Source organism: Tympanuchus pallidicinctus, unplaced genomic scaffold, assembly GCF_026119805.1.
Source record: "Tympanuchus pallidicinctus isolate F22 unplaced genomic scaffold, pur_lepc_1.0 scaffold5, whole genome shotgun sequence".
NCBI lineage: Eukaryota > Metazoa > Chordata > Aves > Galliformes > Phasianidae > Tympanuchus > Tympanuchus pallidicinctus.
The window spans coordinates 27190422-27215376 of NW_026294769.1; the positions used below are offsets into that span (position 1 = coordinate 27190422).

Here is a 24955-nt window from a genome sequence, read left to right on the forward strand (position 1 = left end):
GACTATCAATATCATTTTGTAAGTCTGCTCATCTCATGCTTTCTGCCATAGGTACCAGGACAATTGCACTGTTCCCACAGACACTGGAGAAATAAGCCACAACTTCTGGATCTCTGAGCAGAGATCCAGAAATCAGCACTGAAAGTCTGCTGGCGACGCGACAGAGAGAGAGGTGACTGAGAAGACATTACCAGGCTCTTCAGCTCAAGTCAGATACAAATGTGTATTTCAAACCACGCCCCAAATTACCAAACTCTTAAGGAAAATAGAGTACACTTTTATTTACATTCATACTAAAAAGCCCAGTCTTTGTAGACTAGTGGTGACACATTGGAACAGGCTGCCCAAGTCGGTTGTGGATGCCCCATCCCTGGAGGCATTTGAGGCCAGGCTGAATGTGGCTCTGGGCAGCCTGGTCTAGCAGCTGGTGATCCTGCACACAGCAGGGGGGTTGAAACTAGATAATCATTTGGTCCTTTTCAACCCAGGCCATTCTATATCCCTGTGATGCATCCCTGCACTAAGTCACCTAGCTGCATGATAGTGCTGGGTCAGACAACATCAGTTAGATTTGGCACTATTAAAATGCCAATGTGAGTAATATTTTTAGGAGTACTGGATAATAATTGTATCCCATTTGCCTGCTTTAGCACAAGTTGAAATTACTTGTAATTACGCACCTATTTTTGTGCCTTATGTTATTCTAACTGCTGTGCAGCACCATTGTTGCATGAGTACTTAATTTCAGTCATACCACACCATTTTGATATCAAAGTGAGGAACAACATGAAAAGTTGTATTCAAAACTTCGGACTGTAACTGGGTGTACCTCCTGCTCATAGCAAGGTAATGAAGACTTTTTTTTTTTGAAAGCAATGTGAAGTTACAATCTGTAACCCCTGGAAGCTGGGGTATGTTAAATTCCCCTTACTATCAGTGGCTGGTGCCATGAATAAACTCAGAAGTACTGTCTTCACACCTGAATTTGCATCAATCTAGTTATGTTAGATTCTGACTAATAATGATTAAAGGCCTTCAAAGCAGACAAAGCCTCTATGTAAATCTTTGTAATAACAGAAATCTCAAAAATAAAAAGATAATAGTCACTGGTCAGCGCAGTGATGGTTATCGTCACCTCAACAACCAGCTTGTCTCATTTACAATTACACAATGAACTACTGATGTATTTTTCTTTCTCTGGCCAATGTTTCTGAGTTATGTGCATAAAAAAAAAAAAGGTGCCAGGAGAAAGAGTCATGTCACTGCTTGCTGCCATGCTGCAAATGCCAGTCATTACAAGTGTCTCTAACGAGATCGTCCTCATTCTTCTTTCTCCCCACCTGGAATCTACAGCCAAGTTAGAAGACATGCTGCAGAGTTAATGAGCGCTGTGAAATTTGCTCTAATTTTAAGAACAAAAGAACTCACACATGACTAATATGGCCAGACAACAGAAGCCTGCCTGAGGTGAAAGGTAAAAAATGCACTAGTTCTCAGGAAAGCAAGAGTGGGAGGAAAGGTGCTGGCAGAGGCATTTCAACCCATTAACAAGAAGTATATTCTTACTAGCAGTACTCAGCTTTTTCTCTGTAACATCTCCTGACTGGCTAACTAGTAAACACAAGAGAAAATGGAAACAATTTTCTGCCAAACATGCACAGCTGTAGGTCCACCTCTGATGATTCATCAGCAGCACCAGGCATCTGCCAATTTTGTCTTTTTTAATTTTAATTTAGGATGGATCTAGAAGTGGCAGCAATTGCAGTCTATGAGGGGAAAGGAGCCCACAGCACGTAAGGAAAGCAGCAGACGAGACAATAGTAACTATTTCAGTGCATAGATGCTCAGTTGGATGTCACAGCTTGCATTTACAATGACTAATCAGTAAATTTGAATATGATACTCAGTATAGAAGCAGTAAGTTAGCAATAGCAGAGTACTTCAAATTATGTTTCTCAAAATATAAAACATTTTATAATCCATAGCAACTTCCTTGCTAATAATAAAATTGGAATGAATTCTGCATTCAGAATTTCAGTGAAATTACATACTGAGTAAACAGGTGTAGAATTTGGTCCAAAATATTTCCTTGTACTGTGTTCTGATCTCATCTGTTCCTTCACAGGCTTTCACTTCCCTTCTTTCTCCAGATGGAGAGCAGAACAACACACAGGCAAGATCACAGTTTCTTTTAGAAGAGTTCATGTACTCTGATGACGAAGCCATTAAATTTGTATCACACTAACAAAGAGACAGGTCTTCTCTTCAAACCACAGTGAGACTATCCCAAGAAAAACAAACCCTATTCCATCCACTATCAGCAGTCTCTGTGAATGCAATATGGGGAAAAAAAAAACAACTGCTTGCACAACTTACAGAAACATTTCAATTCACATGTTTTCCTCTATCAGTGGAGAGAAAAAGGTATACTCCAATTTCTTTGAATAATGAAACAGCACTTCACTGAATGTTCCATTTGTTTCAATTTTTTTTGTTGACTTAGCTTTGAGACATGAATCATGTTAAAATATTAACTTAAATACGTTTACTTACTGTGACAACAACATATTGCATGGCTTACAATATTAGACTATTCTGACATTTTAAAAACATCAGTTAAATGGTCCCAAATGAGTGTTTTTTCTGAAGGCCTATTTTACAGGAAATATGTTTTCTTCATCTCAGCAACAGAAACAAATATTGAAGAACTGTATCTGTGGAAGAGAATTTTTTCTGACCTTTACATTAATAGAGTGCTTTAAAGAACATTTTAGAAAATGCACCAGCTGTAGAGTGTCAAATGTAATATGAAATCTGAATTACAAAGAAAAGGAGCAGTTCCAATATATCCTGAAGTCTCAGGGAATTTCAGCTAAGAGGTTTAAATTGTAGTTGCTTTAATTCATTTGAAGCACAGTTCTGCTTACTAAGTTTTGAACTTAGAAGTAGTTCATTAATTTTTCCCTGTGCTCCATAAATAAATGTTTTAAGCATTTCAAGCGTACTAATTGAAAAATATATGTTTAAAGAGTTTGGAGAGCAACTAAAAAAGGAACAAGAGAAACTTCATATTACCTTAAAATAAAAACATAACTGAGATCTGTTCAACAGTATTTGACTAATGTATGTACATGAACTGATCAAGTCTGTCTCATGCAAGTAATATCCCACCTTCAGTAACTATGTGAAATTATCTTCTAGTTTCCTGTGACTTTTCAAGCTGAACTTTCAAAACTACAGCTATCTATTAGCTGCTGGTTTCTGCTGCTGGCCAACAAGACTAAACAAGCATCTCACTTTGCAATTAAATAAGACACCTAACTGTTTTGCTAAACCAAAAACTACCCTGGGTTCCTTGCACTTGAAGGTGAGAAAAGGCAAACAGCTTCTGAAAGAAATTTTCTGACTTCACAAAAGAACCCTTTTCATTCAAGGCAAATGAAGAAAAGGCTTTGGGTAAATAAAGAACCATGCAATGGTATTACTGAGAACCACATCAGAATAATACTTTACCCATTGAGAGTTTATAGTGCTCACTCCTTTTAAATCCACCCCAGTAATGGTAACTCATGACATTTAATGCACGATTATCATTAATGAAAAAGTAATACTATGTACACAGCAACAAACAGAAATGCTTGTACATATGTAACTAATGCTATAATCTCATCAAAGCAAATAAGAAACCAGTGAATACATTCAAAAAAACTGTTACTGAGGCATTAAAATTTCTCATAGGCATAGTGGTGACATTGATAGCTACTGCTTTTAACTGAAAAGATTCATTATGTAATTATTCAAGTGACTCCAATGCACAGTAGCAGGCATAGAAAATTCTGTAAAACTAAATACTTCATTACATTACTGACCATGTTGTTTTCATCTTTTTATCTTGGTAGAACTTTCAAAAAGCTTTCATAAAGGAACTTTCAATATTAGCATTCACTACTTATGCATGGTACAACATGGCAGAAAGTGTATCTCTGATGTCAAAGAAGTTACTTACAGGTAGTAAGTGTAGGAGTGATAGCTTCTTCTGCCATGATGGTGGAAGGATTAGGCAGTGGTGGAAAAGATGAAATGGAAGGAAAGAAAAGCCAAATATTAATGTATGAAAAATCAAGATGAAACTGAGACCAGAACTGATGACACAAATGGAAGGTAGCAAGAATGCTTATCTGGGCATATCATGCACCATGTCTGGAACAGATAGATGACATATAAATCTCCATAAAACTTTAAGCAATGCAATACACAATGCATCTCCAACTGTTAAATCAGACCACTTCACTGCACATCTGAGTAACATTAGACATTTAACGTATACTTATCTCCACATATAATACAAACTGACAAATGGAGTAATAAAATGCCTTCAATTTAGATGCCAACTGTATTAAAAATAGGTATACACAAATTCTGAATATTAGAGTTTTAACTGCAAGGAATTCCAGAGTATGTATTATATAGGTTCCCTTTCAGTCATAATACTACAGAATATTTGGATACTGTCTTTTACTTAAAGAAATCAGTTTTGCCATTGGCACGACCAGGACTTGCTTCCACAGAGGAAAATCAATAGTGACAAATAGCTTTCAGCTTTTTTAATAACTAATTAAATCCTGAAGAAAAACTTACTTTGGAGGTGCTTTCTGTCTACTGCTATATCCATAATTGTTATTTCAACTGCCTTCAAGTTACTTCACAGTAAGTGAAAATTTCCCACTATCACACAAAGTAGAAAGACTATATTTTTACTGGCTGAAATTTTATTGATATTTCCCCACATGACAAAGGGAACAATGAGACCTGAACCTGTATCTCTGTTATTTCAGTCTATGCGAGTGTCACAAAGATTTGGAGACCTAGCACCACCATCCTAAGAAATAGGCATCACTCCAGTCTTTCCTGTGTTACCTCTTACATAGAGAGACTCTCCACCCAGACATGCACTGCAGAAGCACAAAGTATACTGCCCTGCAGCTATGCTTTTCTGCTTTACATCTCTCTCCCTCAGTTGCAAGTCTCCTGCAAGTAGGACTGCAACTCTCCAAAAGGGCTAAGATCCAAACCAAATGAATTCCATATATTGACTGTAATTAAAAAGAGGCTTGAGATCTTACAACACTTCAGAGCTTAATGTCAAATAGCATTCACACGTTGGCAAGATAAAAGACTGAAATGAACCATGTAGGCATTTGTAATTTTTAAGCACATACATACAGCCTTTGACTACAGAGGGAAACATGTAAACAGGCCTTGCAAAGGCCTATAACTAATGTTAACTTGCCTCTAGCTACATGCTTCAGGCATCCCTTTGAAAACTAGGCTTTCATCAAATTTTCTCTCTCATCTTCCTTGTGTGAAGATGCTGTTAGAAATGTTTCCCAGTTTTTATTCCCATTTTTCTGATGAAACTTTATTGTTCAAAAACAAGAGGCTAGATGGTGAATATTTAATCACGTGGCAACCTGCAAAAGTGTACACCTGTTAAAGATGAGATTTAAAAGATGCTTAAGAACAAAGTAAAGAAAAAGCTATAGAAACATCTGAACTGTTCTTCCACCAGCACATACTCCATTGCCTTCGGTAACGGGCACAGAATCAGGTCCTACCAAAGCAGTCCAAGCTACCTGTTGTATTAGCAAGGTGTTGCTTTCACATCTTGATCATTTGTAATTATACCCCCCCCGCCCTTCTTTTCAGAATTACTCATTCTCTTGCTCTCATTTAGAATCTCATGACATTGCCAACACTATTTCTTGCCATATGTTGCAATTGCAGAGATTTAGTGTAATTAGTACAAATGTTCTCATACTTCTAAAAGATGTATAATAATTTGAGAAACAACAATAAATACAATTAATCAGAGAAGCACTGCTGGTACTTACAGGCAAAATTCTGCCAAATATGTTACAGAGATGAATCAAGCTGTGTGAAAAAAATATTGAAAATCCAGGAGCTTAAATATGTATGAAAGTGTCCCATTAAGAAGACGAGAAAAATTTGAAGTTTCAAGCTCCAGTTATTTCTAGATTGTTACTATCGTGAGATTTTCTGTACGAAAACTCTGAACAAACAGCATTGTTTTTAATTCTCAAGAATAATAGAAGAATAATACGTAATGAGAAAAGAGTAAACAAAAAAACAAGGAAATACAGAGAATACCTGCAGGAAAAATAATTTAGTTTTACAAAGTTTTAGATTCACAAATTCTCAGTTCACATGTAAGAGCACTATTCCTAACTGAACAGATTTAACATTTTAAAGAAATTCTGAAGAGTTCCATTTTACATCCTACATAACATATACAAATGTATCTTCCCCATATGTAGGAAAAGTGCAGAAAAGTTTCTTTCTGTAGAAGATCACAACCCAAATAATTTGGCCAATGCTGGCTAAACTCTCTTCTGCTCAAGGAACCAATAATGTTTAAGCCACTTTCCACCAAAATGGTTATTTCATGTCAATAGTGAATATTTCATGTCAATTGCAATAGCTCCTATGTACAGTGAAAAAAATAAGCTCTTTCCCATCCTTCGGAACAGATAACATACCTACACTTCATAAATATTACGAATACAGCCTTACTATAAAATGTTATGAAAATAATGCAGCAGGTTGAAGAAGGATTGTCCTACTATATGAAGAAGCTTCTGGAACAGTGTAATTTCCACACTGATTTCTTTCATTATCTCTTTTTTGTAGCTGGCCTTAAGGGAAAAAAAAAGAACACAGGAGGGCAGTTGGAGGAAACTGGAGTTTTCCTTCATTTCTATTATCGCTGATTTCCAATTTCTGCCTGAAATTGTTGGCAAAGGTGTGCAGCTGAACAGCCTGATTTACTACCAGGGAATTAAACCAATGCATTCCCTGCCCAGCTCCACAGCATACAAAAGCATTCCTTACCCACTGCCAAGAACCAGAGACTGCTTTAAACAAATGCCACAATTACACACATTGGAAGCTACTGGAAGGCTCAGATAGAGACACTTGGAAAGTAAAGACGAGTACAAGAAAATAACCGCTTCATGGAGAGAAACTGATCAGACAGATTCCATTCTACAACTGAAGCAGAAGCCAACATAAAATTTTAATAACTGCTTGCTTATTACAGTACCACTACAGGAACAAGGAGCCCTAAAAAAGACCACCATCCCAAAGACATATTTCTAAGCAAACCTAGATCTAACTTTTCAACTTCTATTTCCTTCTTTAAACTTAACTGAAATAGAATATAATAGAAAGTGTACAAAAAAAAAAAAGATAAAAGAATAAAATAAGGTTCTGATTTTTCTAAGTCTTGATTTAATTGCCTCTGCTTTTACTAAGGCTACGGGAACAGTTCCCTAATTTTCCATTGCTCTACTTTAAATTGACCAACAGGTAAACCTGCAGCATTTTTTATTTATTTATTTTTATAAATTGCCATGCAGGTATGTCAAAGATTAGTAGAGATCAAGGGCCTTGCCTGGAATTTTACATTCAGGATCAGATATAAAAATCCACTTTACTGCAAAGAAACATTCTGGTAACACATGTATTGGCTTCCATTGACTCTACATTAAATCACAAGAGAGATCTACAGCACAACTATGGGAAGATGAAAGTCTCCCAGCTTCCCTTCACAGGGAGGAATAATCTTTTTGATATGACCATATTACTATCAGGAATAGCTTATAAACTACTAGGTTACTTTACACAACAGCTTTATGCAGGAAAGTGCTGGAATAAATAATGATAGATTAGAACAGATAAAGAGCTCCAAACAATCAAGTGGAGGGAAAACCAATGAAGCCCTGGCAGTCTTAACCCAACCCAGGTGACTAAAGTAAACCAAATTTGTGTGCTCATCAAAGAGTGAGCCTGGTAGTGTCCTGGCTGTTCTACCCTCAACAGTGACTCCACATCATGCTGAATAGTTAGGTTGCCCAATCTCTCTGCCATCCAGTTTACAATATAGCTACTTCAGAAGACCATTATATAATGCAATAAATAATGACTAACGAGTAGTAGTGTTTGTAGAACTTTTCTACATACAGCCATACTAGAGCTCTTACATATGTAAAGTATATCTGTGTTGCATTCAAAATTTTGCTTTAAGCATTGGGCTGGACTTTTAACTACTGAATTAATGCCTGTCATGGTTTTATGTTTTTTGGTTTTCAGTATTCCGCACCATAATGTCACGTAGTGCACTGGGAGTTAAAGTGTTAATGCTCCAATTCCAGGTACCTATCCCTATACATTACAGAAGTCACGGGATCTGGCCCTACCAGGTGGGGCGCTCTCTCTTACTGCCTTGCAATGGCTGCTGGAGGGTGCTTTCCTAGCCGTTCCAAGCTTTTCAGGTTTGACTTGGTCTTAGGAACTGTCTCTCTCTCCTATCTTAGATTTATTAGTTTCAATTTCAATTAGATTGTATTATATTATGTTATCTTGCATTCCAATATCATAGTTAGTAAAAGAAGTTTTCTTCTATAGAACTTTGCAGCTATTTTTTCTTCCTTCCTTGAGCCCAGCTCCCATCTCCTTGTCCCTTTTCCTTTTCTCTTCCCATTTTGTTGGGCTGGGGAGGAAGGGGGGGCAGGGACCTACTGCCCCCCTGTCATGGGCATAGATTAATCTAGTTAACTCTGCGACAATGCCAAAAGAAGTTGATTTGTTGAAAAAGCCAGTAGTGCTTGACACCGAACACAAAGACTGTCTGCTGGCTTAACTTAGGTGACTGGTAAAGGCCTATGGTGGGCAAAGACATGGTTACAACATGGTCCTATCATGACAAAACTTTGATAAAGAGTCTGTCCCCTTCTTTCTTATAGCCCCCCTTCAGATAGTGAAAGGCCACCATCAGGTCTCCCCAGAGCCTTCTCCTCCCCAAGCTGAATAGCCCCAGCTCTCTCAGCCCATCTTCTCAGGGAGGTGTTCCGCCCCTTGGATCATTTTTGTGGCCTTCCTCTGGATGCAAGCCAAGAGGCAGACATGCCTTCATCTACATCAGGATGTAGTACTCTAGGTGAGGTTTTGCCAGTGCAGAGTGGAGGGGCTCCCACACTTTGTTTGATGCAGCCCAGGATACAGTTGGCTTTCTGGGCTGTCTTATGTCCAGCTTGCCATCTCCCATATCCTTTTCAACAAGGCTGTGCTCTATCCTTTTGTTGCCCAGTTAGTAGTGATATTAGAGATTATCATGACTCAAGTGCAAGATGTTGCACTTGGCTTTGTTGAACTTAATGAGGTTCTCCTGGGCGCACTGCTTGAGCCTGTGTAGGTCTCTGGATGGTATCCCATCCCTGAAGTGCATCTACAAGGGCTCATTTCAGTGAAAGGATGAATAACAGAAAGCACATTCTTTGAGATGTGCCCTGGGATAATGGAATGTGATAATGCTGCAGCCAATTGCAACCACAGCAAGTTCCTGAGCATGTAGATTTGGCATGGTAAATCTTAGCACTGTAGCCCTAAGAGTCTGCTCATAACAATGCAGTAAGGAAAGTGGTTCTCAGAGGAAAGATGTCATTGAGTTGCTATTTTACTTTCTGATCAGTTCTTCACTCCAGTAAGGCTCCTGATAAAGTATATGAAATAAAATGACAAACTGCAGTAGTCAAATGATATGCAACATTGAAAAGACTGTTTCATGAAGTAGCACCTAAAGAATCGTAAAACTGCAAAAACAATGCAGGTACAATAAGCCTTTGGGATGATTTATACACTTTCTTTAAATGCATAATGTATACACAGTAACTGAACCAAGGTGAAACCATAGGGACTTTCAGTAGCATACTGAATTAATGTACCAATAACAATCTATTGAATAATTGGTCCATTTTTTTGTTTAAATTGTGAGCATAAATGTATTCAAGACCTTCTATTATACAGCACCTGTTTTAGAGGTCTGGGACACAATATACCCATCTCCTGATACTCTCATTATAGCCTAGTCACATACTGTTACACAGATGAACCATTCTTACTTATTAATATTCACCTCAACTCATTTTACAGTTTGTTTCATTCAAGGCTACAGCATGATTCTGGGACACGTTAAATTTAATGATATCATATGCAATGGAGTTCTGCATATTTGGTAACAAGAGTTCCTGGACTTGTACTTTCAACAGTTTCATCTCTCCACAAGCAGATTTATTTCAAACCCTGAAGAGGCTCACATAATGCACTTTCTTCCTCACAACAGAATTATTATGAGTTAATTACTGCAATGTGATAGACAGAAGGAAACAAGCACCCTTCTGCATTAATATTCAAACACTTAAGATTCAAACCTTCCCGCCTCTAACAATTATGTTATCAAAGAGCTCTACCCTAGAGAGTGAAGCAAGAGCCAATAGAGCATTCATTCAGCCACAGACCCTGACAATCCATTTGGATCATTTTGCAATTCTCACCCTTTGAGACAAAGAAGATCTTGTGCCTTGCATTTGAACATATTCTAACTTTGATGCAGATGCTTAAGGATATTCAGAAGGGGAAGAAAGAATGATGAATGCTGGTCAGGAATTACATGAAGGACTGGCCAGACAATGCAAGAAGCCTTCTTCACTGCATGCCAAGTGCTACCTCTAGCCCGAGGAAGAACTTCGGGAGTTTAACTGTTAAAATGGAAGGTATGAATGATGCAATGAATCAGAATTGGGAAGAAAAAAATATTGAGAAAAAAAAAAAAAATCAGAACAGATTTCAACTCTGCTGCACTGCACTTTGTTGAGATTTGGTTACACAGCCTATTTTGCCTCGGCCAGACTTACTCTAGGTCTTAAGCCTTTGTCTCTTCTGCCTAGCAACTTTTGACAACTTTCCCCATCCCTTATTGTGAGGTAGCCCTCTGCCCCAGCCACAGCTCACTTTTCTGTCCTATCTTATGGACCCGTTTCTGCCTTCAAGGGAAGTGAATAGAAGCTGCTTGTGTAGCCTGCCCTGAGGCACTGCCAAGCAGCTGCCTCCCTCCCTGTGCCACCTCCTCTGTTCACATTCTCAAAGAATTTCAGGCAGCTGAGGGGTTTGGACTACCTCAGACCTGCCAAACTAGTTATCATACAACTAAGTCACAGTCTTGGAATGAGCAGAATCAGGCCAAGACTGCTTGCAAAAGAAGAAAAGGGGAGAGGGATAATAGCAGATGGATGGCAAGGAGGAGAGGGGTAGTGGGACAGTAGGATGACTATGAGAGATATGTATGGACAATTAGTGACTCAGCCCCTCTGCACAGCTCATCCTCAACTCCACCTCTACTGCTGGAAACCTCATATCCTCATAACCTCAACATATAACCAAAAGCCTTGACCTTGTCTGCTAATGAATTTCACCCAATCTTGACTTCTATCATCGCAAGGATTTTTTTCTTACGTATGCCACCTCCCTTGCTGCAAGATACTTTATACTTTTTTTTTTTTTCCCCCTTTTACAATGTTGAAAACAATGAGCAGACTTAAAAACCTTACATCTCTAATGTTACAGTAATTTTCATATGATCTCAAATCAGAGCAATCTCAATACATGTCTGCATTGAGCCAACATTTGGAAATATTCAGCACCATTACATTATCATTTGTTTTCAGGGAATGAAGTTTATGCCGAGCAATACAGACCCTATTCTTAGCACAAATTACCTTAGCTCTAGCTCCTGACTGAGGCTTTCTTTTATGTTCAAGAATGAAATTATATCCAACTTTGAGCTGATCTGCTGGATAGAGTGGAAACTCACCCTTTCAGGATAGAGATCCTGTTCTATTATTAGAGTCCATCATGCAGTACTAATGCATGAAGTGCTAGAATCATTAACCTTGAGTTGTTTTTCTTCTATAACAAAGCCACAAATATTAATTCATAGAAAATGCTGTAGAAAGAAACAGATGCTGTCGTTTTTATAAAATCTCAACAAAGCTTCTAGGGATACCAAGAAACACTGTTTCCTAAATTGTGACAAAGGACACGAAGGTGGCTGGAAATTTATGCCAATATCAGATTGAGAACTGTTGCAGGAGATGCTGTGATATGAACATGTACATAAAAAAAATCTACTAATCACTCACCTTTTCTTCATTACCAGCACAACCCCCAGAAATATAATGACAAACAGCAAGATGCCTGCAATGACTCCAGCAATTTTAACAGTATGGTCGGTCTGCTTCTCAGGCTCTGGGTCTGGTTTTCGAGTAGCAGCCCCTATGGAATAAGTAAAAGGAGAAGGAAAAAGAATAAGGACGTTACTCTTGCCATTTCTATACACTTATTGATGCCATTAATCCTAACCAGAGCCAACAGATACTAATTTGTGATCTTTCTAGAGATAAATCCTGCTTTCATATGCATTGACAGGAATATAATATAATTTTTCATATTGTTTCCTGAATTGTCAGACCACAACACAGGTAGGATATCACAGTCAGTCCTGACCCTCTTGTAAGAGCCTTTTCACAGTCTCACAAATTCCTATATTTTTATTATCTCTTCTGGCTCCCCTTTCTTTCTGCCATTTAGAAACTTACAACACAATAACTATCCTAAGCCTTTATCCAAATTTGATTTGCTGGAACATTTTCCTCAATTATTTTTCATAAATGAAGCTGTAATTCCATAATATATTAGCTTAAACACCTGGAAAAGTGAGATAAGCTCATTTACTATGCATTTTACCCACAATTGTTTTTTTACACAATAGACTTTTTTTTTTTGCCTTTGGAAATCTAAATCTAGGTCACATCTGGTAGGCAAAAAGACTCCTAAACAATTTATTCACAAAGTGGGAAGCAGCTGATGATCACACCACTGGCACCCACATTTAATATCTGTTTAAATGAGATAACCAGTGCCTTACAGCATCTACTGTCTTAGCTCTTTCAGCTTCTCCATTTAAAAAAAAATAACATCGTTTGTACTGTTTACTGTATAATGTGATGGAACGTCAAATCCATGTCTGGTGAAATATCCATTTCCTTTACTAAATGAGTTCAGGATGAAAAAAATGTTAAGGAAGCAACATTCAATTCACTGAACTGAATTTTTTTTTTTTAATGGACTTCATTTTTTTTTTTTTTTTATTTTTAAAATCAAAATGTGACAGTATTCATCATTTGAGGCGCCCTGCCATAACATGGACACGGAGATTTATGCACCACTCTCCTACTATAGCTCATCCTGGGAAGGGGAAAGGCAGAGCAAAATCTAACTTAAGTGTAGTATTTTCAGACCATGTTCTTATCTCACTGCCCAGGTTCCACAAAGGTTTAGAAAGCATCAAATGTATTTTATTTGATTCTGCATTTTTTTTTTTTTTTTTTTTTTTTTTTTTTGAAAGAAAGCAAGTCGGTGATCAAATTCAGAAAATTTTTGCATATAGAATTACAATGAAAAGTTTCTCATGTTCTCACTCACAAGCAGGATGTTCCAGGATGGTTGTTCTGATTGCCCGCAGTTACATTCACAGCCTATTTCTTCCAAATTCCACTAGGAATGTGTGGAAAACCTGGCAATTGTTATTGGTGTCATAAAATGGGTCCTAACACATAATCAAAATATATCTAGAGCTAACTGTGAGTACCAGGTTTGTTTTTTTTTTTTTTTTTAAGTAATCAGGCCATGGTTCTTTGTGTGAGTGGTAACTCAGAGAAAGGTGATCTGCTACATATCTGTGTCCATTCCTAACAGAGTATTAGTTCTATAGCAATTAATTGCAATTCTCTATTAATAAAATTTTTACTCTAAATGTGCAGTCATAACAGAAGCTATCCCTATATTTTCTTCTGTGCATATGCATGAAGTTCTGTTATAAACAGTTCTATTTTTAACTTCCTTATGTCATAGATAAATGATTTTAAAATCTATACTGCTCACAAGCGTACAAGATATTTAGAAAACACCCAGTGTATCATCTTGCAAAAGGCAGCTGTTGAATTGGATTTGACAAAGAGGAAGCAGTGAATCAAGCAGTATGATGCAAAGAGCAGGAGATGAGAAGGACGTTGCAGTGCTCTTTTAAACCGAAGACTCAAATGAAAAATGCAAAGACAACAAGAAGCAACACCATTTCACACAGTTCTAAGACTGGTTCCTTCCAATGTCTCTTCATCATCACCTACTTCAAGCTACTTCACCCTACTGGACCACTTACAGTAACACCTTCTTAAAATTTGCCTTGTGGTTTCCTTCCATTAAGGATTTCAATGTGACTTTTGGGAAGCTCAATATTAAAGTTAGCAAAGACATCCTTGCACCATTTTAACATACAACTCAACTATCCTATCCATTTTATCTCATTGTCCTGTCTCTCTTTGACACAGGATCCTCATTTCATCAGAACTACCTAGAGTTGCACAGTGCAGAGATAGTACCAGTCGTATTGAGAATACAAATGTTTTTCTTGTATCTCAGAGCACAACTTTCATGAAATGCCTTCAGTGCCAAAACATTACCCTCTTGTAATGCATTACAAGCTACAGAATCCACCTCTAACACAAACTCTCAAAACAAATTGTAGACAAGGAGAAATACAAAGTCTAACATTAGGATACTGAAGCTCCCATACTATATCACATAGTGATTACCCAATTGAGTAATCATCAGAAATTTTCTAAGAAAATTACATATAGTGCCACTCTGAGAAAAAAAACAGAATTGTTTATCACCATGATGGACTCAGCCTGACTCGCACAAAGGACTGTCTTAACCTGGAAGTATGTTGTGTGACATCCCTTTTAAATAATGGTTAATTTTTATTTTTTTATTTTTTTTTATTTTTTTTATTTATTTATTTTTTTAAATACTGGTATTAACTTAGTTCTCATTTGGTCTCATCAAACATTTCATTCATTCACTGAATGTTCTTAGGGCCAGCTGATTTGACAATCCACTTGGGTAAAAGAACCAAATTTGCCACTTTCTACTTTGCTTGAACGCCTCTTTTTAAAAAGAATATTAGAAATTCTGGATCAACATTTTCTCCATTTTTATTTAAACTGTTTATTCCTTTAGTGTACCTCAGTTTTTCTTAAAACCTTAAAAATTAAAAAATTGATTCTACTGCATTCCACCCCATACTTCAGCCCCTTTAGCATAGTCTGGTTGTACTTTGACAGCAGGCAGACACTGAAGAGCTTGCATCTGCAGCAGTGAAATCTGCATCCATTTCTTCAGTGCAGTAACCAATTTTGAAACCTCCATGAATGAAAAACTCTTCAAATTTACCTCCAATGAACACTATCAGGACTGAAGTTCAAGATGATACTACCTCTTTATTCAGTTTGGTTTTGTTCTTCATTAATCCACATCACCTAGCATCATGATCAAGAGCTGCTGCCTCAACTCTGACTCTGCCAGCTATTTAATAGACACGTACAGCACATAGTGTTAAACCCACAAGTACACTATTATAAAAGTTTCATTTTACTTTTCTTTGGTTCCTGTTTAATAGGTAGATCTTGGTCTAGAGTTACAATTCATCTCTCATCTTGTAATTGCATAACTGACTTCTAATCTGTAGGCACATCACAATTTGCACTGGCATTACAGAGAGGAAGGCAAACAATGTGTAAGGGGATGCAAGTCGCCAGAGGCAGTAGTTCTGAAATTAATTTTACTACTTGACAGACTGTAATGGCAATTTGTGCTTTTAGTTTTGTTTGCATGTTTCCAAGATAAACTTAGAAAGTCTTACTGCAAGTTTAAAAAACGGTCACGTGTTTTTTCTTTACTGTACCACCATTCTAAAAAACATGACAAAATGTAACCTTTTTTTACAGTAATAGTATTAAATATACACTATATCATGATATTATAGCTGTCTCAAATAATTTGTCTGATACAGCCATTTTAAAATCCCTTGCTTAAGCTAGAGGATTTAAAAATGTATACCAACAAGACCAATGGACTCCTACATCTCCAGCAGAGCATCTGTCTTAAATCATAGAATGGCTTGGGCTGGAAGAGACCTCAAAACCCACTCAGTCCCATCCTGTGCCATGGGCAGGGCTGCCCCTCAGCAGCTCAGTTGCCTGGGGCCCCATTCAACCTGGCCTTGAGCACCTCCAGGGATGGGGCACCACAGCTTCTCTGGGCAGCTGTGCCATGGCCTCACCACCCTCTGAGTAAACAATTCCTAACATTTAATCTAAATCTCTCCTTTTCTAGCTTAAAGCCATTTTCCCTTTTGTCCTATCGCTGTCCATCCATGTAAAAAGTTAGTTCCTCTCTTGCTACAAGATTCCTTCAAGTACTGGAAGGCTGCAACAAGGTCTCCCTGGAGCCTTCTCTTCTCTAAGCAGAGGCAACACTACTCCCTCAGCCTTTCTTCATCAGAAGATGTGCTACAGCCCTTTGGTCTGCTTGTTGCCAACATCTGAGCTAAGCCCACTGCTTTTTCCTCACAATGCTAGACCAAATGATGTGATAGCTTTTTGTTTGCCTGACTTTTAAGTTTCTGGCTCTACCTTTGTACACAGCAGCCTGACTTTAAACCTTGCAGAGTAACCTCACTTCAAGTTGGAACAATCGCGATAAATATATCCTGACCACACATATTGTGGTGTCCCTCTGGAGAGGCAATAGGTCAGTAAAAAGCAGCAAGTGCAGGACAGCTCAAGGGAGCTTCCTAGGAAATGAAAGGACAAGGAAATGTTTCCTGACAGTTTACAAAGGATCAAGATGCTGACCTCAGAAAGTCCTTAATTGATGAGAGCAAACTCTCTGCCAGAAGCGAAAAAATTGAGATACACTTATAGATAATCCCCATGATGTCACAATATCTAGCAAAGTACTTCCACAGGCTTCCTGCAGTGAATAAAAGAAAGATAGAAACATTGTTTGGTTCAAAACCCTTAGATATCTACCCTTAGTTAATCTGAAGAGTTTCCAACTTTCTTTTTCCGTATTTCTTCCCCATTCTTTGTGGCCTTCAGTTCAGTAGCATTTAAGATGTGAAACTTCATTTTTTCTTTAACTCACAAATAATTGCCCTTCAACTGTCTGACTTAAGACTTGCCCTCATGGTGCCCCTTTTGTTCGGTATCTTGCAAGACCCAGTGATTACATTTTTAAGTAATGCCACAGAACACTTACTTATTTTTTACTCCCAGACTTATCTCACCAGTATTTTCTTTATATTGGAATCTCCTTTTCTGCAGTTTAGTGCTGAAAGAAATACTTTTTGGTGTCTTACCAAATCCTCCTCTGATTGAGAAGTGAACTATATTCCTATCATTGGTATCTAACATATACTGTAAGATGAATTCTTGAGTTTCTTCCTTTGATGGAATTTCTACTTCTCTACCAAGATTAAGTAAAAAAAAAAAAAAAAATTATTTCTTAGAAAAAAATTCTCATTCACACTTAAGATACATAGCTCTAGTATTAGTATTTTAGTATTTCATTTATTTTTGCTTCTAGGCCAACACTTTTGCTGTTTCCTTGAGCAGAAACTTCCCTTTCCTTTTTCACTCAGAAGGCAGAAATATCATGTTAGTAACCTAACCAAACCCTTAACAATAGTCTCCTGAAGGTCATCTATGGATAGAAAAGTTTAAGCAGAACTACTACTCATTAAAATGGAAGCTAAGACTATTCACTAACAGAACTAGCCAAGCCAAATATTATTCTTTTAACTCACGTGTAAGCTTTCCCTTGTTTTTCAGGATGAAAATTTTGTTCTGTAGCATAAAAGACCTCTATCAAACATAACTCCTTCTCTTTCTCTCTTTGCATATTAAGAAGTATTTAGACTTGTTTTTCAATGTTTATTAGTCCCTTCTAAAAGCTGTACTTAGAAGTAGCTGACTGACTGCCCATTTCCGTACAGAAAAGAACAACCATTAAAAGAACCCTCGCTCAGTAGTCTAGGAGGTGCTAACTTTGTTTACAAACAAAGGAATAAAATAAAAGCAGTCACTGCCAAAACAAGCTACAGATTGTTTTGTCTAAAGCAATCTTAAAAATTCCAGACATTTCTTCTATTTGAGTAACAAACAACTCCTTTCTTTAACTAACTAGACTGAGCTTGCACTTAAGGCTCACCACAGTGGCTGCCCATTTTACTTTCTGCTTGCAGCTTCTCAGTAGGTTCTTGCTTGATATATCACTTGCAAGCCTTTCCACCTGAATTTAACGTATAGGCTTCCCAGTGGCTGACATAATGGTTAACTTTAAAAGGCTTTAAAGTAAGGATACAGTTAGTCCAGGTTGTCCCAGTCTCCACTGAAACTTGAGACTAGCTCACTGTGTTAGTATGGAGCCTATTCTTTCCAGATCTTTTGACCTCTGCTACACAAAAACTGGGAACTGCCAAATGCACTCTGTTCTCTCTAGAACAAAGTAAACGATCACACCTACAAGACTTCAGATTCTTTAAGGCATGCAATCAAATTATTATGCAGGCAGCTTGATTCAACACTTATTTCAGCACCTACCTTCATATTATTTCACAAAGTGGGTCAGGAAGATGAAATATAATACCTCTGTATAACAGATAAACTTGTCATTAGGTGGCCAAGACGATGCAAAATATTCCATGGAATAATAGAAGCACAGAAGTGCAATGCTTCCTCAAATCATCCGTCACTACAGTCCTATGGTTCTTGTCACCAGAGATCAGAGAACTTGGCTCTAGAGACTCTGCCCATACTTTCCATGGTCTATAAAAATTACAGGAGCAAATACAAAAAGAAAAAAATACTTACTACTCTCTATTAGTTATACGATAGTAGGACAGAAGAAGCTCTAAACTGAACTGGAAGTCTGGCTGTTCTAAGAACAGTGTAAGCACAAGCTAAGCAATCCTTTTCACCACAAGCATACTGTGTTTAGCCAAAACAGGCTGTAATAGCTAGCTGAAGGTGGAAGAGGGAGGTAAATACTCATAAAGAAACATAAGGAATACTCCTGCTCTTTCAACCAGCATTCATTATTTTCAGTTAATAGTAGAAAGAGATATTTAAGAGCAATATTTTAAAAAAAATTATGTCAGTTACAGTGTTCCAAGGAAGGAAGGAACATAACTGTTCTAGACCTAAAGGTAGGAACAGCAGATGAAGAGATACCAAAAGTAAAGGACTGGGACAAAACACAACGTGACAAGATAAGTACACAAACAGGTCTGTGCTACTGGTATGAAAAATTGTGCTCCAGAGGTGTAGGTCCTTCTTATAAATATTAAACAACTGATATAAATTCTAATCCTTTGCCAAAAACTGCAAAATACACCCAAGATGGGTGAGAGATGGAAAATGTTCAGTTTACCCCAGAAGAATTTCCTCTCTATTTCCACCCTGCTATCGCCCCCATGACTGCAGACAATGGTACACTTATTCTTAAGTCTACAGCAGCATTATCAGTTCTATGAAAAGATAAGCCAGTCTAACACGCTTTTGATTTGAATTTCAAGTTCTTTTCAGATGCTAGGCTTTGGAACTATTTTGGAGAAGATCCAAAACATATGCATTTCTAGATGAAATCAATTACCACCCTGGCTAGTGTGTTTATACTGTAAGTGACTGGCATTCAGTCCTCATCTGCTAGCCAGCATGTATTTTGCTAATGAAAGTCTTTGTTGCATTGCCCTGGTAGAACTCCAGCTAAAGGAGAAAGTTCTCTCTCTCCCCTTCATCAATGAAAGTTTTCCAATTGGTGGCCCTACTTCTCCTTTAAAACCGCTCTGATTTTTGTCCATATGATGGAAGTTATGAGGTGCTGTTGGGCAGACTATATTTGTAACAGAAGGTGGTTTTGATTAGTAGGTTTTTTTCAGTATTCTCTCTCTATGCCTTGAATATATTAGCTTTGTAAATGCCTTCAAGTAAGATCTACTTTGCTTCTCTTTTTACAGTATTTCCTCCCTTTGTTTTCCCTGGCTTCTTCTGGAAATGCTTATGCATAAACTGCTTTATCCATGGGGCAAGGATTATGTCTTTCTGTCTTGCTGAGCACTGTGGTGTGGAAATCAATCTATCACAATTTTCCCTTCTATGATACATTAGCTCTCACTGCATCTGTCTGCTTCAACGCCATGGCAAAAGGGAAAACAGCACTCAAAATATAGAAAAGTATTTCATCTGTAATTTGTGATCATCAATACAACACATATTGCTGTGTAGAGCTCTCCTTTTCCTAAAAATAATTTCTGCACTTCCACAGGACAACCATACTGATTCAGAATATTGTTTATTTGGTGTTTTTTAAATGCAGAAAAAAAACCTGCCTTGTTAAAAGATTTATGCACAGAAGGGATATAAGGCTTCACTACATAATTATGAATTATTAATTTTGTTTGTAATATTGTGTACAAAAATCTAAATATAAGCAACAAAGAATTGCATGAGAAGAAATGAAAAGCACTGATGAATATGACTCATTTAACTGACTATTGAATGAACCCCGTTTCTCACTGGTGGGTGATTTGTGTTGGTGCATGTGAGCAAAAAGACTTCCTTTAAAAAAAAAAAAACAAAAACCATGTGTTTCTGGTTGTCAAGAATAACAATATTCTTTACAAGACATGCCTAAAACAAGCAAAGCTCCTCGCTTGACATCTTTTGCTCTCAGCACAATCATTTTTTATATGGAATTTCAAGCCAGGCTTTTTTGGATACTGGATTTTTCTGGAGTTTTTTAAAAAAGGGCTTATAAGAAAATGAGCAAGCAAACCTTCACAAACTGCTCATTTCCTCCAGAAAACAAACCAAACTAAAACTTACTATAGTAACACTTTATATTCCTTTTTTTTAAAAGAAAGAAAAAGGAAATAAAGTTCGTCAAAAGCTTCGTCTGGTCACCAAAACCACTTGAAGTCCGTGCTCAGAAGCAAAGAAATAAGAAGTTCTTGCACTTTAATAGCATTTAGACTCAGAAATTAATAATCACCATAAAACATATAGACACAGTTTATGATGTTCTTGGGAAAAAAAAAGAATTTTCTAAGGAAAAATAAGCAATCTTAAAATTTTCACATGGCCCTACATAGCATCCCATTGTATTTCATTAGGAAAATAAAGGGTTACATATTTATAAGTATTGATAATCTGTGGCCAGAGAAGCAGCCACAAAATGAGGTAAGGTGTGTGTATCACATATCTCCACATCAACAATGAGAGAGATCATGGTGAATTCAAATTATCCCTAAGGAAATGAAAGTAATCAGTCCAGACTGATCCTGTCCAGACATAAAAAATTTTCTGAGCACATCCATACCACTTTTTTAGTGGCACATATTCAAGCAGTGGATAATTCAACATCATCCTCATCATAACCACTTGAATTTCATCTATTGCCAAGGTGACCTCTGGGCGACATGTTTTCAACACCAGACCTACTCCAGAAACTATAGTAAAAGCATTAATAAATACCAGATGTCCTTGAAAGCTTGTCTCAACTATGATATACAAACAGGAAAGTTGTGGGACTTCAAACTTCAGACTCTGCAGTCTCCAGAGAAGGAAAATTATTCTGGACATACTTAAAGTGAAACTCAACTTCTGGAGCTCAATGGTATGGCAAACACAACTTTTATTTTCTATCCATGAATAGAAGGCATTACAAGCACTGTGGAATTGAATAACCTGGAGCTAAGGGTGAGGTACCGTCTTCTGATGTTTCCAGTACTGAGGACTTTACTACAGGAACACAGACAAACTGCTCCAAGCAGAAAGTCAGCAAGCTGACATTCCTGATGATTTCCACTACTAGCTTCCTTCCCAACAGAATCCCTTACAAAAGTGCTCATCAGAAATCTTTCACACAGTCACTCTCTCAAAATTTATTTATCGTCACACACTAACTGCCTATTTGTAGGAGGATAGCATAAAATAGTATCTGAAGAACTTCAGATGAACCAAGACCAGAGTTCATCAACAGGAACATAAATAGACCAGGCTTCCTCTGAATGATCATCACTAATTCACATTTCATTTTTCATGTATTTCCTGTAGACTTTAACGGTTATAGAAGAACATCCAACTGTCACATTTGATTAAGAATGCCTTAAATAGTCATTTTTCTCTTCATTCCTTTTCATATCACTTTTAATTAGCAACACATTTAGTCATAAACAGAAGCTGTCTAATTCGATGGAAAACACAAAATATACCCTGCTTGCTTCAAAAAGGTTTCACATTTGGTTCTGACCAATGATGATTCACATTTTTTAGCTCTGTTTCCCCCGTGTTTCTGATGTTAACTCAAAAGATGAAAGCAGAGTTTTCTGTTTACACAAAAACTTCCCAGCTGTCAGCAATAACAGAAAATCAGATGAGCAGAAGGACATGAAAGTTCAAAGTGCTGAAAAAAAATAAAGTCTTAAAAATGCACACAGAATTTGAATGTCTCTCCCAGAGCTCTAAAATCCTTTTCTCTTGCATCAAGCTTACATTACTGCAGAAAAGGATGTTTTCAACACAATGTCTGGAAAAGTAAGTGTTGAAATCCCATCAATAACTAGCCGCAGCTAGCAGAGTGTTGAGATATTACATCAAGCAGACAAACATAGCTTAGGTATTTACTGAATCAATTACTTCAAGGAATCTAAGAAGTGAGTGAGTTAGTGGAACATTATTTTGCCCCGAGTAGCATGTTCTGTTCTGCCTCCTTATAAAAGCTGACCTTACTCTTCTTACTACACTACCCTACTTAAACATAACACACTGCAATATCACTTTATTCATTAGCACAGATATGATCCATGTAATATTACATTGCACTTTTGTTAACTCTCCAGTGATACAAACATCAGATATTCAGTACTTGTGAACGACAGGTTATTTTACCCCAAACAAGGTCCCGCACTTTCTTTCAAATTAAAATTCAAATTGGTGAGCATTTCATGAATATAGTCAGTAACTACAGATGGGAAACACTGAAATTCACAGGGTTTTGGTTTTCTTTTTTTCAGTTACTAATTATATCTGAGTTTTTCTCTCTTCCCTTGTCTCTCCTTAATTTTTCATTGTGGTACATGCAAAACCACCTATTTGGATGTAAAAATTAGAGACTTTTTTCTGTACTAAAATGAAATAGCATACCAAATCACACAGAAGCATAATATTAAAAAAAAATAAATTATTAATACCCGCTTTGTATTTTCTGCTTCTCTGTTGATTGTTGATGAACTGTTTAGGAACAAATGTAATACTGACCAGTACTGCACAGATAGCACACATTCCCTAGATTTGTCAAAAGTTTAATCCTGTCAATTTATTCACATAGTTATTTTTATTATTGATTTTTGTTTCCATTCTCCATAATGAGATTAAAGAAAGTGCTCCTTGCTCCAACCTCAAACAGCCTTAAAGATATTCTGATACGATGACACATCACTGAGCAAGTAGATTGTTTTTCATGCTAGGATGAATTGAACAGACTCTTCTTTAGCAGCTGAAGTTAAACCTTGTTTCAGTCTCTTCACTTAAGAGATGCTTGATGCTGATACTTGACATCATGCTCTTCTCTCAGCAATGGACTGGGACACTTACATTTCCTAGTCAGCTAGTTGTGTTCTTCAGGGATTTAACACAGATCCTGCCATGACTATTAACTCTGTGATACCCAGCTGTTTAACTCTACTGAATAAAAGATAAAACTCAAGTCTCTACAGCGCACAATCTATTTAGTCCTACCTGAGGGATAACAAAGGATTACTACTTTCTTGTAGGTCAGGTGATTTACTCCAGCTGTTCCTGCTCTAGGTCTGTAACACCCAGGACCATGGGTACAGTGCCAGGGTAGCTTATAAGTACAGATCTCCTTAGCAAGCCATAAACACTTATGGCATGAGTCATAGGTAACTATGCATTGTAACATATGTGTGTTACAATGCAATCATTCACCACTCACTGACCAAGGCAGTGCACAACATGACGCCCCACCAGCGACACAAGAGCTCATCCTTACCAACCAATGCCCTGCAACTCCCAAGCAGCAGCTGGGCCCCAGCCAACACCCCACACCTTTATGGCCTTCTGCGAGGTGTCATGTGGTGCAGAATGTCCCCCACTCTAGTTCAAGCACTGTCCTAACCCGAGGCAGTGACCAAACATCAGTTTGATATTAATGTTGTTTGGGCTGAAACCAGGACAAGATAACAACATCATCCTCAGCATAACTGTTTAGCTTCAGCTTTTTTTCAGCTAGTCTAAGGAAACTGTACTTACATTTAAAATCTTAGGTGTTTCCACCTGTACTCTTAAAACCAGAAAACCTGACATTTGACTAGGCAATAAAACAAACAAAAAAACACTAGCTCCCATGGCAGTCCTGTATCCTCTTAACATTTTCTTGTAACTATACTGTTTTATAGATGAAACTGTCATTGCAAAGATGACAAATCTAACACATAAAAGAACTAAAAAAGGGCAATAAATCACAAGTGACACTCCAGCCTACTGGAATGCACTCAGCCACTGCAGCAGAAAGTGGGAAGATTTCCACTTGTTTCACATTCTGCCCATTGGAGTGGGAGAAGCAAGATCTCTGCACAACTGATTAAAGGAAATGCTGGAGCTACATATAATAACAAGCTTGGAGTTTTACTTATGAGAGCCAGATCATTCTCACTTAGTCTTCCTCTTCATGCCATAATGGCACCATACTTCATACCAAAGAGCCTTTGGCTTTACACCATATAGGTGTTTGCTCTCCCTATGATAATTATGCACAGCTCCCACTGATACCAGTTATGTTCAGAAGAATCGATAAAAGAATAATATCCTAAAACTGTGGATTCAACTGGAAGAAATGCCTGCATATACCTTTGTTATTATAAACAACACTGCAGTGTCAAGTAGGAATTCATGGGTTATCCATTACTTAAAGCAGCACTTCGTGTTTCCACACATCAGAATACATGTAAGCCAATGCTACAGGGTATAGGATTGAGAAAAAGGAACATGATGTCTGTCCAGCTCATGCAGCTATATCTCAAATTACACCAGTTCTGTTAAACAAACTAGATAAGTAGAAA

General features: G+C 37.4%; 1 protein-coding gene across 11 annotated transcripts in view; it reads right to left on the bottom strand.

Annotated features, from left to right (window-relative positions):
* The window catches only part of PTPRM (protein tyrosine phosphatase receptor type M), a 451026-nt gene that overhangs the window by 139186 nt on the left and 286885 nt on the right, over positions 1–24955 (bottom strand). For 6 of the 11 annotated variants that reach the window (XM_052703738.1, XM_052703739.1, XM_052703734.1 and 3 more), the window contains 2 exons: positions 12054–12186; positions 4007–4036 (listed from right to left, as the gene is read on the bottom strand). In XM_052703738.1, the coding sequence (XP_052559698.1) occupies positions 4007–4036; positions 12054–12186 (163 nt within the window). The remainder of the gene's footprint in view (positions 1–4006; positions 4037–12053; positions 12187–24955) is intronic. The other 5 variants (XM_052703744.1, XM_052703741.1, XM_052703740.1 and 2 more) reach the window with 1 other exon arrangement.